This window comes from Acinonyx jubatus, chromosome X (genome assembly GCF_027475565.1).
Source record: "Acinonyx jubatus isolate Ajub_Pintada_27869175 chromosome X, VMU_Ajub_asm_v1.0, whole genome shotgun sequence".
Taxonomy (NCBI): domain Eukaryota; kingdom Metazoa; phylum Chordata; class Mammalia; order Carnivora; family Felidae; genus Acinonyx; species Acinonyx jubatus.
In genome coordinates, this window is record NC_069389.1 from 57,581,286 (window position 1) to 57,596,986 (window position 15,701).

General features: G+C 36.2%; 1 protein-coding gene across 8 annotated transcripts in view; it reads right to left on the reverse strand.

The window, feature by feature from the left end:
* PHKA1 (phosphorylase kinase regulatory subunit alpha 1) overlaps positions 1–15,701 on the reverse strand; it is a 174,886-nt gene that overhangs the window by 65,580 nt on the left and 93,605 nt on the right. For all 8 annotated transcript variants that reach the window (XM_027053654.2, XM_027053653.2, XM_053202485.1 and 5 more), the window contains exons 15-16: positions 6,464–6,573; positions 5,384–5,528 (exon numbers count right to left, since the gene is read on the reverse strand). In XM_027053654.2, coding sequence (XP_026909455.1) covers positions 5,384–5,528; positions 6,464–6,573 — 255 coding nt within the window. The remainder of the gene's footprint in view (positions 1–5,383; positions 5,529–6,463; positions 6,574–15,701) is intronic.

Below are 15,701 nucleotides of genomic sequence, written 5' to 3' on the forward strand. Positions count from 1 at the left end.
TTTCCCAAGGAAACAAATACTGAAGGAATTCATCACCACTCAACCATCCCTACAAGAGATCCTAAGGGGGATTCTGTGAGTGAAATGTTGCAAGGACCACAAAGAACCAGAGACACCACTACAAGCATGAAACCTACAGACATCACAATGACTCTAAGCCCATATTTTCCAATAACACTGAATGTAAATGGACTAAAAGCTCCAACCAAAAGACATAGGGCATCAGAATGGATAAAAAACAAGACCCATCTATTTTCTGTCTACAAGAGACTCATTTAGACTTGAGGACATCTTCAGATTGAAAGTGAGGGGATGGAGAACTATCTATCATGCTACTGGAAGTCAAAAGAAAGCTGGAGTAGCCATACTTATCCAGACAAACTAGACTTTAAATTAAAGACTGTAAAAAGAGATGAAGAAGGGCATTATGTAATAATTATAGGTCTATCCATCAGGAAGAGCTAAGAATTATAAATGTCTCTGCGCCAAATACGGGAGCCCCCAAATATATAAAACAATTAATCACAAACATAAGCAACCTTATTGATAAGAATGTGGTAATTGCAGGGGACTTTACTACTCCTCTTACAACAATGGATAGATCATCTAGACAGAGAATCAATAAAGAAACAAGGGCCCTGAATGATACATTAGATCAGATGGACATGACATATATATTTAGAACTCTGCATCCCAAAGCAACAGAATATACTTTCTTCTTGAGTGCACATGGAACATTCTCCAAGATAGATCACATACTGGGTCACAAAATAGCCCCTTCATAAGTATAAAAGAATTGAGATCATACCATGCAAACTTTCAGACCACAATGCTATGAAGCTTGAAATCAACCACAGGAAAAAGTTGGGAAAACCTCCAAAAGCATGGAGGTTAAAGAACACCCTACTAAAGAATGAATGGGTCACCCAGGCAATTACAGAAGTAATTAAAAAATATATGGAAACAAATGAAAAGGAAAAGAACATTGCAAACACTCTGGGATGCAGCAAAGGCAGTCCTGAGAGGAAAATACATTGCAATCCAGGCATATCTCAAGAAACAAGAAAAATCCCAAATACAAAATCTAACAGCACACCTAAAGGAACTAGAAGCAGAACAGCAAAGACACCCTAAACCCAGCAGAAGAAGAGAAATAATAAAGATCAGAGAAGAAATAAACAATATAGAATCTAAAAAAATGGTAGAGCAGATCAATGAAACCAAGAGTTGGTTTTTTGAAAAAATAAACAAAACTGATAAACCTCTAGCCAGGCTTCTGAAGAGAAAAGGGAGATGACCCAAATAGATAAAATCATGAATGAAAATGGAATTATTACAACCAATCCCTCAGAAATACAAGCAATTCAAGGAATTATCAGGGAATACTATGAAAAATTATATGCCAACAAACTGGACAACCTGGAAGAAATGGACAAATTCCTAAACACCCACACACTTCCAAAACTCAAACAGGAAGAAATAGAGAACTTGAACAGACCCATAAGCAGCGAAGAAATTGAATCAGTTATCAAAAATCTCCCAACAAATAAGAGTCCAGGACCAGATTGCTTCCCTGGGGAATTCTACCAGATATTGAAAGCAGAGATAATACCTATCCTTATGAAGCTGTTCCAAAATTAGAAAGGGAAGGAAAACTTCCAGACTCATTCTATGAAGCCAGCATTCCTTTGGTTCCCAAACCAGACACCCAGCAAAAAAAAAAAAAAAAAAAAAAGAACTACAGGCCAATATCTCTGATAATATGGATGCAAAAATTCTCAACAAGATACTGGCAAATCAAATTCAACAGCATATAAAAAGACTTATTCACCACGATCAAGTGGGATTCATTCCTGGGATGCAGGCCTGGTTCAACATTTGCAAATCAATCAATGTGATACATCACATTAATAAAAGAAAAGATAAGAACCATATGATCCTGCTAATTGATGCAGAACAAGCATTTGACAAAATTTAGCATCCTCTCTTAATAAATACCCTCAAGAAATTTGGGATTGAAGGAACATACTTAAACATCATAAAAGCCATTTATGAAAATCACACAGCTAATATCATCCTCAATGGGGAAAAACTGAGAGCTTTCCCCCTGATATCAGGAACATGACAGGGATGTCCACTTTCACCGCTGTTGTTTCACATAGTGTTGGAAGTTCTAGCATCAGCAATCAGACAACAAAAGGAAATGAAAGGCATCAAAATTGGCAAAGATGAAGTCAAACTTTCATTTTTTTGCAGATGACATGATATTATACATGGAAAACCGGATAGACTGCACCAAAAGCCTGCTAGAAGTGATACATGAATTCAGCAAAGTTGCAGGATACAAAATCAATGTAAAGAAATCAGTTGCCTTCTTATACACTAATAATGAAGCAACAGAAAGACAAATAAGGAAACTGATCCTATTCACAACTGCACCAAGAAGCATAAAATACCTAGGAATCAATCTAACCAAAGATGTAAAAGATCTGTATGCTGAAAACTATAGAAAGCTTATGAAGGTAATTGAAGAAGATACAAAGAAATGGGAAAATATTCCATGCTCATGGATTGGAAGAATAAATATTGTTAAAGTGTCAATACTACCCAAAGCAATCTACACATTCAATGCAATCCAAATCAAAATTGCACCAGCATTCTTCTCGAAGGTAGAACAAGCAATCCTAAAATTCATATGGAACCACAAAAGACCCTGAATAGCCAAAGTAATATTGAAGTAGAAAACCAAAGCAGGAGGTATCACAATCCCAGACTTTAGCCTCTACTACAAAGCTATAATCATCAAGACAGTATGGTATTGGCACAGAAACAGACACATAGACCAATGGAATAGAATAGAGACTCCAGAATTTGGCCCACAAAAGTATGGCCAACTAATTTTTGACAAAGCAGGAAAGAATATCCAATGGAAAAAAAACAGTCTCTTTAACAAATGGTGCTGGGAGAACTACACAGCGACATGCAGAAGAATGAAACTAGACCACTTTCTTACACCATTCACAAAAATAAACTGAAAATGGATGAAGGACCTGAATGTGAGACGGGAAACCATCAAAACCCTAGAGAAAGCAGGCAAAAACCTCTCTGACCTCAGCTGCAGCAATTTCTTACTTGACACATCTCCAAAGGCAAGGGAATTAAAAGTAAAAATGAACTATTGGGACCTCATCAATATAAAAAGCTTCTGCACAGCAAAGGAAACAATCAACAAAACTAAAAGGCAACTGATGGAATGGGAAAAGATATTTGCAAAGGACATATCAGACAAAGGGCTAGTATCCAAAATCTATAAAGAACTCACCAAACTCCACACCCGAAAAACACATAATCCAGTGAAGAAATGGGCAGAAGACATGAATAGACACTTCTCTAAAGAAGACATGCAGATGTCCAACAGGCACATGAAAAGATGCTCAACGTCGCTCCTCATCAGGGAAATACAAATCAATACCACAATGAGATACCACCTCACACCTGTCAGAATAGCTAACATAAACAACTCAAGCAACAACAGATGGTGGCAAGAATGCGGAGAAGGAGGATCTCTTTTGCATTGTTGTTGGGAATGCAAGCTGGTGCAGCCACTCTGGAAAACAGTATGGAGGTTCCTCAAAAAATTAAAAATAGACCTATCCTATGACCCACCAATAGCACTGCTAGGAATTTACCCAAGTGATACAGGAGTGCTGATGCATAGGGGCACTTGTATCCCAATGTTTATAGCAGCATTTTCAACAATAGCCAAATTATGGAAAGAGCCTAAATGTCCATCAACTGATGAATGGATGAAGAAATTGTGGTTTATGTATACAATGGAATACTACTTGGCAATGAGAAAGAATGAAATATGGCCTTTTGTAGCAACATGGATGGAATTGGAGAGTGTTATGCTAAGTGAAATAAGTCATACAGAGAAAGACAGATAGTATATGTTTTCACTTTTATGTGGATCCTGAGAAACTTAACAGAAGACCAGTGGGGAGGAGAAGGGGGAAAAAAAGTTACAGAGAGGGAAGGAGGCAAACCATAAGAGACTCTTAAAAACTGAGAATAAACTGAGGGTTGATGGGGGGTGGGAGGGAGGGGAAAGTGGGTGATGGGCACTGAGGAGGTCACCTGTTGGGATGAACACTGGGTGTTGTATGGAAACCAATCTGACAATAAATTTCATATTAAAAAAAAAACAACAACAAGTCCAGCTCATCCCTGTCTCCAGGTCTCATTCATGGTATTTTCCCCTTACCTAAACTGCCTTTCCTTCTTCTATCCTCCTATATGAATTCTACCCATCCCAAAAAGTCTTGATAATTCCCATCTCAGTCAAGAGATTTTCTTTAACAACTTGATTACCTTCACTTTAAAATACTAATCCAATGCTTTGGTTCTTCTTTATATACTGTCTTTGATTGTTTCTATTATTTTTGTGTATCAGCTTTGCCTCTCCAACTAGACTTTATAGTTTCTGAAGACAAGTCTGGGAACATAATGTTTATTAATCAGGAACTTGTTGTCTTAAATAAAGAAGAAAGGCAAAAAGAAGAAAGACTACCCTACTTCCTCAATTCCTCTGCTTTTGAAGCACTTTAGAGATGTGATCAAAATTCCTAACAGCCTGTCTGGACACTGAATGATTTATGACAAAGGATTCTTCTCTAATGAAAAGGAATTCTACTTCCTTTGGCAGTATAAACAGGCTTTTGGAAGCAATAGCAGAGACACAGAAAGGAAACAGTGCTTCAGTATTGGCTCTAGTCCTCCAGGAACTGAGAGAATAATAAAGCCTTTCACCCAGTTTCAAATAAGAAATGTTAAGAAGCCCAGCCAGTAAAGGAAAGCTAAACTGAAAGCCTTTTCACTTCTCCTTGTTAGATTTTACTGCTTCAGTTAGGCAAGACTTGGAAGGGTAAGTGTGGGAACTTATCTATAAAATCTTGGTGCTCCACTGGGGTAAGACAGATGCAGAATGTATTATTACTGTCTTTAAAATGAATTACATTATAAAGTTTCTGCAATTGACCTAAAAACCAATTAGCCCCCAAGTAGCCTGCAAGTTATTCTATTACATTTTCAGAATTATAACCCTTAAACCATTTGAAATATTCTTGAACATTGGTTCATTTGTTACATATTTATTCTAAAACATAAGCTCCATGGGAGTAGAATTCTATCTACTCATCTGCCTTATTTGCTCCATGTAGCCCAAGTGCTTAGATAAATGCCTGGCACAAAAATAGGAGCTAAGAAATAACTGCTGAAAGAATAAATGATAATGAGAAGCTTTCCAGTGACTCTAAGACTTTGAAGGGCTAACCACATGACTTAGTCCCCAAATACATTTGTTCCTTGACTCATACAACCTTACCAAGCATGGTGTGTGAAATGGGGAAGGTGATGGTGGGCTGGCCTGTCATCCTCCAGCGGCTACAGAGGTAGGAGAGGTCTGTTCTAAGCATTTCTACTATCATCTTGTTGTCCAGAGCCAGGTAGAACTGTTGCTGGTCTATAAACTGAGAAAAAGAAGGAGAAAAATAACAGCTTAGAATAACTTATAACTGTCAAATAATATTTTAAAGTACTCACATATTCACAAAGGTATATAACACATCACAGAGGCAACTATAGTGCCTAATTCTTTCCAAAGAATCTGATAGTCAATTGGTACATATAATTTTTGACATTTTTACAGTGTACTCTAGTTTACAAAGTGTTTTCAAGTACATAATTTTATTTAATTATATAACAAATGAGTGACGGCTTTTCTTCTTTTAATAGATAAAAATAAGGCAGAGACACTAAGTGGATTAACAAAGTCATATGGCTAGCAAATGGCAAGGTCAGAAATAGGATCTATGGTACATTACTCTTTTGTCTCTACCTCAGATGCACAATTTCAGATGTAAGACGACAAATGGGGAGCTTAAGCTTTCTTTCCGGAAAATAGTTTCTCCTCCTATACACACATATAATTGGGCTTACTATTATAATGTGGCCAATAACAGGCTAACAATGTGTATAATCATGGCTGAAACAGTACTGATATTTTTGTTTAGAAGAGAATATCAATGTAAAAAGGGCCTCTGCCCAAAACAAAGAGAACACAGTTTAGTAACTAAGTAAAAGAGGTTATATTTTGTTCATAAAGAACAAATAGAATCTTATTTTTAACATTTAAAAGGAGTACTTTTTAAAAGTACTTCAACATTTATAAAATCCCTAGTCACTGTTTCTGCAACACATAGGACTACTCTTGGTAGCCACAATCACTTGGCATAGCTCTGTGCTACAAGCTCAGTTCAATCCAACTCAACAAATATTTATTGAGCAACTTAATATGTGCAAGGCCCCATGAACTCTGACACCTGTCCTAACTTTGGTAAATGCTTTATTTCTGTACTGTTTGTCTTCCATTCATCTCAGTGCATCTAAATCTTATTCCACTTACCTGTGGAGTGAAGGTAAAGATAGTTTTCCGAATGTCATAGAGTTTTGAAGTTCCAAGGACTCCCATGTGCCTGTAGGGTCGTCCACTAAGTTTCATTCTACTGTTGCATCCTAAGATAGAGTTAAAAAATGCTCAAGATCTTTCTAGGGCACAAATCCAATGAGTAAACATTTTTTTTGTATTAGATTTACACTTCCTGATACAACAAACTAAGTTCTGTACCTCAAAGTTACTATCTGTATCATGTACAAGTTCATACTAAGTACTTTAGGGCTCTCCAAGAGAGAGTATGCATTTATCTCTGTTTTTAAAAAATGTTCTTAAATGTTTATTTATTTTTGAGAGACAGAGAGACAGAGCATGAGCAGGGGAGGGGAAGAGAGAGAGGGAGACACAGAATCTGAGGCAGGCTCCAGGCTCTGAGCTGTCAGCACAGAGCCTGACACAGGGCTCAAACCCACAAGTTGTGAGATCATGACCCGAACCAAATTCGGGCGCTTAATCAACTGAGCCACCCAGGCGCCCCCATTTATCTCTGTTCTTAAAGAACTTTATGCTCTTATAAAAAAGTCACATAATCTACATGAGAGAAAAGAATGCACATGAAAATTAATAGTTCTACGAATGATAGAATTCTATTACCGATATTCATATGCTGAATTTCCTTAAATCCCATGAAAACTGCAAAAACTATATTGACTACCAAACTTATCAATGTAGACTATGCCTCAGTAAAGCTGAACAAACCCTCATCAGCTTAAAGATGGCATACTAAACTGAAAAACTGAAATGAATTTACTTGGACTCCTTCAATTTAATTGACACATTTTAAATTCAATGGAACAACACAACTTATCCAAATAAGTCAAAATATTATTGTGTCTGATAGGAAATTTTGTGGAAACTTATACATAGAGTAAAATTCATTTGGCAGAGGAGTATTTTTGAAAACTTAAGAAAGGGGAAGACTTGAACTATCAGAAAGCTACAAAAGGTGTAATTTTATTTATTTTTTTAACTTTTAAAATGTTTGTTTATTTATTTTTGAGAGAGAGAAAGAGAGAGAGACACACAGAGAGAATGAATCTCAGTCAGGTTCCATTGCTGACAGCACGGAGCCCGATGTAGGGCTCAAACTCATGAACTGTGAGATCATGACCTGAGCTGAAGTTAGATGCTCAACTGACTGAGCCACCCAGGCACCCCAAGGTGTAGTTTTAGTGAAAATTTATATACAATCTGCACATCTGTCTATAAATATTATGTATATGTGTGTGTATGTATGTATACACACATCCACTTTATTTCCCTGAGTATGTCTTCTTTTTTATAGTTTAGCATTTTGAAATTAGAATCTGATCATTTATGTTACATGTAGTTGAATTTTTTTGTCTCTGAAAAGACAATTATTACATTAATACCTCCTACAATGAGGAAATAGTTCATTTATTCACACACTTTTTCCCTTTTATAACGATAGCACTATACACAAAAAGCTTGTTCTCAACCTCTCTTTCTCCAAAATTTATATTAAATATCATTTCATGTCAGTACTGACAGAACTAGTACTACCTTTTTTTTTATTGGAACTCATTTTTCTTGGGGATTTTATTTTTGCTCCTGCTTTATCCTAAGTATGAAACTTACCAAATATGCTACCTTTTTAGTGTTGCTTCACTTTTAGGGACAGAACTAGAGAGCTGTCAATGCGTTGGTCATATTCCAGGATTCATTCTGGAAAGTACACATTTAACTGACATTGATATCACAACCAGGTTTATCCACTGTTTCTTCCATTTTTTTCTTTTTTATTGTAGTAAAAATATACATAACCTAAAATTTACCATTTTAACCATTTTTAATTGTTCAGTGGTATTAAGCACATTCACAATGTTGTGCAACTATCACCACCGCCCATCTCCACAACTTTTCCATCTTCCCAAACTGAAACTGTGCCCATTAAACAATAACTCCCCATGTTCTCCTCTTGCCAGTCCCTGGAAATCATCACTATTTCTGTCTCTATAAATTTGCTTACTCTTGGTACCTCATATATGTGGAATCATACAATATTTGTTGTTTTGTGACTGGTTTATTCCACTTGGAATAATGTCTTCAAGGTTCATCCATTTTGTACTGTGTCAGAATTTTATTCTTTTTCAAGGCTGAAAAATTTTCCATTGTATATACACATCACATTAGTTTATCTTTTCATCCATCAATGGCCATTAGAGTATTTTCATTGGTAATTTCTTATAGTATAATATACATAATATACATGAAGTAAGTATGCTAATCTTAAATGTAAAAATTGATACAATTTTACATAGTAAACACACAACTCAAATCAATATATGGAACATTATCAGCACTGCAGAAGCCTCCCTTGTGCCTCTTCCCAGTTATTAACATCCCCCAGCTCCCAAAATTAACCACCATTCAAACTTCAATCACCATAAATAAGTAGTCCATTTTTTAGCTTTATATTAATAAAATCATACAATATGTATTTTTTTGCATCTTGTTTTTTCACTCAACAATATGTCTATGAGATTCATCCATACGATGTATGTAGAATTAGTTCATTTGTTTTCATTGCTGTATAATAGCCCAGTGTATGGATGTATCATTTAACCATTCACTTGTTGATGGACATTTGAGATTTCCCGCACCCCATCCAGTTTTTTGTTATTATAAATAAAGCTCCTATGAATATTCTTGTTGTGTTGGAGGTCCCATAGATTATCTCCAGGTTTGGTGATTCACTAGGATTCCTAGAACTCACTGTATAGCTGTATTAATGGCTAAGGTTTATTAAATCAAAATGACACAAAGCAAAACAGCAAAGAAAAAAGGCACATGGTGCAAAGTCCAGAGGAAACAAGCTTCTAAGATTCCTCTCCCAGAGCAGTCACATAGCAAATGCATAATTCCTCCAGCATCAAAATATGACAACACATGTGAAATGTTGTCTACCAAGGATGTTCATTTGAGACTCGATGTTTTTATTAGAGGTTGGTCACACAGGCACTCTCTGCACAGTACATACCCAAACTCCAGACTCTCAAAAGGAAAACAGATATTCAGCATAAGCCATACTGTTTGTATAGTTTAGACACGCAGTAAACCACTGTTACCCTTAAGAGGATGGTGGACCCTCTCAAAATCCAGGTCTTCAAATGCCATCCAAGGGCCAAACTTACAAGCAGTTCTTTCTTGTTTTTTAAGACTTTTTTTACTTATCTTTATTTATTTTTGAGAGAGAGACAGACTGCGAGTGGGGGAGGAACATAGAGAGAGGGAGACATAGAATCTGAAGCAGGCTCCAGGCTCTGAGCTGTTAGCACAAAGCCCGATGCAGGGCTCAAACTCATGAACAATGAGATCATGACCTGAGCTGAAGTTGGACACTTAACTGACTGAGCCACCCAGGCACCCCACAAGCAGTTTTTTTTATGAATTGCATTCTCAGGACTGTCACGTGAACTCTTTTACTGAACAGTCCACCCCATTGGCTTTTGGCCAAGGTGTCTTTGTGAGTAGGTTCCCATGCAGCAAAGTAAGCCCAACCTGTAGTGTAATCCTCAGTTATGCCCTCAGGGGTCTTAGATTTAGCCAGAAAGAACCTAACATTATTATAATTATGTCTCTTCCACAGCCAGGTAACTTCCTCAAGTTTCTGTATTAACCTTTTTTTATCTGGCTTGAGGGATCAGTCCAAGCACAGCACCAGCCTGGCCTGTATATTGATGCTGACCTAAATGCCTTCCAAGGCTGAGGCAGTGCCAGGATAGTCAGGGTTCACACACAAGTATAATTCCAGAAGGCATATGCAGTACTCTTGGACAAAAAGAGTTTACAAATGTTAGGGCATCACATACATTAATCAGGCAGTGTAGGTTAACATGATCTCCAGTGGGGTCTCCCAGTGCAGGCCTCCTATCCTAGAGTTTCCAGTCCAGTACAAAAAGTTGAGTTCATTCTTTGATTTCAATGGGAGTGTCTCCTGAAGGAAACTGGATCCAAACAGTTTTGTTTCTTCATGACATCAGCTAATCTGCTTTGTGAGTATGGATGACATTGGGAGGTGTTCTGTATAGAAGGTGTGGGAGCTGTGGCCACATCCTGCTATCTCCTAGTCAGTTCAGTCAGATGTGACCTTAGACTCAGCAGTCAGTTTGAATTCAAAGCACTCTTGGCAGCAGGTAAGACAACATGTGGTTTTATTAGGAGGGAGAGGAATATTTCCAGGTATAGTCCTAAAAATCAAAGATGATTAATGCCCTTCTCCTTTACCCATGCCTCCCCAGGTGTCAGGATTTTGTTTTTTCTCCACTGTCACAAAACCTGTGTGTCTGAATTAGCAACCAGAATTTTATAATATTCTCTTCCTTCCATCCCAATCTTTTATCTGGAAGAGTTGTATACAAGAAGTTTAAGAGTATTTTCATAGGCAAACATTATTATACAGTTTAACCAGAAAGACGTATCATGTCCAGGAATTGGTCAAGACGAAATTCTGAATTTTCAAATAATTAAAAAATGGGTTTTTGTACTTCTTACCACTTTTGTCCCAATAATTTATCCAATGAGCAGCTTAGAAAAGATCACTCTCTTTCTGGGGACAGCTGCATTTAATAAGCAAATTGCCTTACTAAGGCTTGCGTATCAGGAGAAAGGTGAGGGCAGTGGAGTTATCAATACATTTTTGTAAACTGGCACTAATCTGGAAAGCCAAACAGAACCACCAAGTCCCAAGGAGGGTTCAAGATTCCAATTTGTCAGGAGTGGGGGAGGGGTCACATTTCCTCTGATGTGCTCTCCCCCAATTTGTAGCTTTTGCAGAAATCAGAAGAATACAATCACTTTCTGTATCAGACACATAGAACCAATCAGCAGATCAATTTCAGATGGTCTGATCAGAGAACAAGCCTTTCCCTGTGGACATCAGCAACTGTCCCAAATGGTCCAGCCAGAACCCAGGATAGTTTCATAAATTTAAAGCTCCACAGGAGGGTGACCCAAATCTGCAATTATCTGAGTTCATTTAAAGTTCATTTTGTTAATTTGGAATTTGTTTAGCCTGTGCCTGCTTTCAGTTTGGCACATCTGGTGCTGAGGTGGGAACAGTCTATATGGTAGACCATATGAAGATTCAGTTGAGAGTCAGGTCTAGGCATTTAGGATCTGTGAATGCCAAATTAGGATGCCAAAAAGTTAGTAGCTTTTCTTAGGCAGCAGCAAAGCTTGGATGCTGCAGGGTCAGTCAGCCATGGTATAAGTTCAAGTGATAAGCAAGACCTTCCTAAATTCTTTATTGTGTCTTACAGATTTATTTGCATTTTTAAAAAGTTTTTAATTCCAGTTAGCTAAGTTATATAAGTTTCAGGTGTACAATATAGTGACTTAACAATTCCATACATCAACTTGTGCTCATCATGACAAACGCACTCCTTAATCCCCTCACCTATTGAACCCATTTTCTCATTCACCTCTCCTCTGATAACCATCAGTTTGTTCTCTATACTTAAAAATCTGTTCTTTGTGTCTCTCTTTTTTTGCCTTTACTCATTTGTTTTGTTTCTTAAATTCCACATATGAGTGCAAATATATGGTATTTGTCTTTCTTTTCTGACTGAATTATTTTGCTTACCATTATACTCTTTAGCTCCATCCATGTTGTCACAAATGGCAAGATTCCATTCTTTTTCATGGCTAATATTCCATTATATATATATATATATATAATTATATATATAATATAAATATATAACATATATAATATATATATTATATATATTACACACACACACACATCTCTCACATCTATTTAAAGTTTTAATTTAAATTCCAGTTAGTTAAAATAATAGTTTTAGGTGTACAATACAGTGATTGAACACTTCCATACATCACCCAGTGATCATCACAAGTGCATTCCTTAATCCCCATCACCTATTTAACACATTTCTCCACCCACCTCCCTTATGGTAATCATCAGTTTGTTCTCTGTAATTAAGAGACTGTTTCTTGGTTTTCCTCTCTTCCCCTCGCCCATGTTTATTTGTTTCTAAAATTCCACATTTGGGTGAAATCGTATGGTGTTTGTCTTTCTCTCACTTATTTAGTTTAGCATCATAGTCTCTAGCTCCACCCATGTCCTTGCAACTGGCAAGATTTCATTTTTATTTATAGCTGAATAACAGTCCATTGGATATATATACCACACATTCTTGATCCATTCATTGGTCGATGGACATCGGGCATATTTCCATAATTTGGCTCTTGTAGATAATGCTGCTATAAACATCAGGTGCATGTATCCCTTTCAATTAGTATTTTTGTATTTTTTGGGTAAATACCTAGTAGTGAGATTGCTGGATTGTAGGGTAGTTCTCTGTTTAACGTTTTGAGGAAACTCCATACTGTTTTACAGAGTGGCTGTACCAGTTTGCAAGAGAGTTCACCTTTGTACACATCCTGACCAACACCTATTGTTTCTTATGTTGTTGATTTTAGCATCTGGTGTGAGGTGGTAGCTCAATGTAGTGTTGGTTTGTATTTCCTTGATGATGAGTTATTTCAGCATCATTTTATGTGTCTGTTGGCCATCTGGATGTCTTCTTTGGAAAAATGTCTATCCATGCCCTCTGCACATTTTTAATTGGATTATTCATTTTTTGGGTGTTAAGCGATATAGGTTTTTTTTTAAACATATTTTGGGTACTAACTCTTTATCAGATATATCATTGGCAAATAACTTCTCCCATTCTGTAGGTTGCCTTTTAGTTTTGTTGATTGTTTCCTTCACTGTGAAGAAGCTTTTTATTTTTAGTCCTAATACTTTATTTTTGCATTTGTTTCCCTTGCTTCAGGAGACAAATCTAGAAAGAAGTTGCTACATCTGATGAAAAGAAGTTACTGCCTATGTTCTCTTCTAGGGTTTTTATGGTTTCAGGTCTCCCATTTAGGTCTTCAATCCATTTTTAGTTTATTTTTGTGTATGGTTTAAGAAAGTGGTCCATTTTCATTCTTCTGCATGTTGCTGTCCAGTTTTCCCAACACCATTTGTTGAAGAGACTGTACTTTTCCCATTGCATATTCTTTCCTGCTTTGTTGAAGAATAACTGACCATATATTTGTGACTATATTTCTTGATTTTCTGTTCTGTTCTATTGATCTGTGTACCTATTTTTATGTCAGCACAATACTGTTTTGATCACTACAGCTTTGTAATATAACTTCAACTCTGGAATTATAATGTTTCCCACTTTGTTTTCTTTTTCAAGATTGCTTTGGTTATTTGGAGTCTTTGTGGTTCCATACCAATTTTAGGGTTGCTTGTTCTAGCTCTGTGAAAAATTTTGTCGATGTTTGATAGGGATTGTATGAAATGCGTAGATTGCTTCGGGCAGTATAGACATTTTAACAATATTTGTTCTTCCAATCCATGAGCATGGAGTGTCTTTCCATTTCTTTGTGACATTTTCAATTTCTTTCATTGGTATTTCACAGGTCTTTCACCTCTTTGGTTAGGTTTATTCCTAGGTATCTTATTGTTTTTGGTGCAATTGTAAATGGGATTCCTTAATTTCTATTTCTGCTTCTTCATAACTGGTGTATAAAAATGCAACAGAATTCTGTACATTGATTTTGTATCCTGGGACTTGATTGAATTAGTTTATTAGTTCTAGCGGTATTTTTGGTGGAATCTTGGTGGATTCTTGGTGGAAATCTTTGGTGGAATCTATATAAGTTTTCTATATATAGTATCATACAATCTGCAAATAGTGAAAATTTGACTACTTACTTGCTGATTTGGATGCCTTTTATTTCTTTTTGATATCTGATTGGTGTGGCTAGGACTTCCAGTACTGTGTTAAAGAAAAGTGGTAAGAGTGGACATCCCTGTTTTGTTCCTGACCATAGAGGAAAAGCTCCCATTTTCCCCCCATTTAGGATATTAGTTATAGTTTTTCATATATGGCTTTTATTATGTTGAGGTATGTTCTCTCTACACCTACTTTGTTGAGTGTTTTTTTTTAATCATGAAATGATGTTGTACTTGGTCAAATGATATTTCTGCATCTACTGAAATGATCATATGGTTCTTATCCCTTCTTTTTTAATGTGATGATCATGTTGATCTATTTGCAAATGTTGAACCAGCCTTTCAACCCAGGAATAAATCCCACTTGACTATGGTGAATGATTTTCTTAACGTAGTGTTGGATTTGTATTTTGCTGAGGATTTTGCATCTATGTTCATCAACGATACTGGCCTGTAGTTCTCTCTCTCTCTCTCTCTCTCTCTCTCTCTCTCTCTCTCTCTTTCTCTCTCTCCCTTTTGTGGTGTCTTTACACACTGGTTATGCTATCAGGGTAATGCTGGCCTCACAGAATGAATTTGGAAGTTTTCCCTCCTATTGTATTTTTTCGAATACTTTGAGAAGTATATGAATTAACTCTTCCTTAAGTGTTTGGTAGAATTAGCCTGTAAAGCCATCCAATCCTGGACTGTTGTTTGTTGGGAGCTTTTTGATTACAGATTCAATTTCTTTTCTGGTTATCAGTCTATTCAACTTTTCTATTTCTTATGGTTTCATCAGTTTTGGTAATTTATATGTTTCTAGGAATTTATTCATTTCTTTTAGGTTTTCCAATTTGTTGGCATATTAATTTTTCATAATATTCTCTTATGATTATATTTCTGTGATGTTGGTTGTTATTTCTACTTTCTCACTTGTGATTTTATTTGGGTCCTTTCTCTTTTCTTTTAGATAAGTCTGGATGCAGGTTTATCAATTTTATTATATTTTTTTCAAATAACCAGCTCCTGGTTTCATTAATCTATTTTTTAAGTTTCTATATCATTTATTTCTGTTCTAATCTTCATTATTTCCTCCCTCCTTCTAGCTTTAGGTTTCATTTGTTGTTCTTTTTCTAGTTCCTTTAGGTGTAAAGTTAGGTTGTTATTTGAGATTTTTCTTCTTAAAATAGGTCTGTGTTGTTATAAACTTCCCTCTTAGGAACAATTTTGTTGCATTTCAAAGGTTTTGGACCACTGTGTCTTCATTTGTATTTATTTCCATGTATTTTTAAATTTCTCCTTTCATTTCATGGTTAACCATGAAAATTTTTATTTCATTGTTTAGTAATGTTATTTAACCTGCATGTATTTGTGGTCTTTCCAGATTTTTCCCATGCTTGGCTTCTAGCTTCATAGCATGTGGTCACAAAA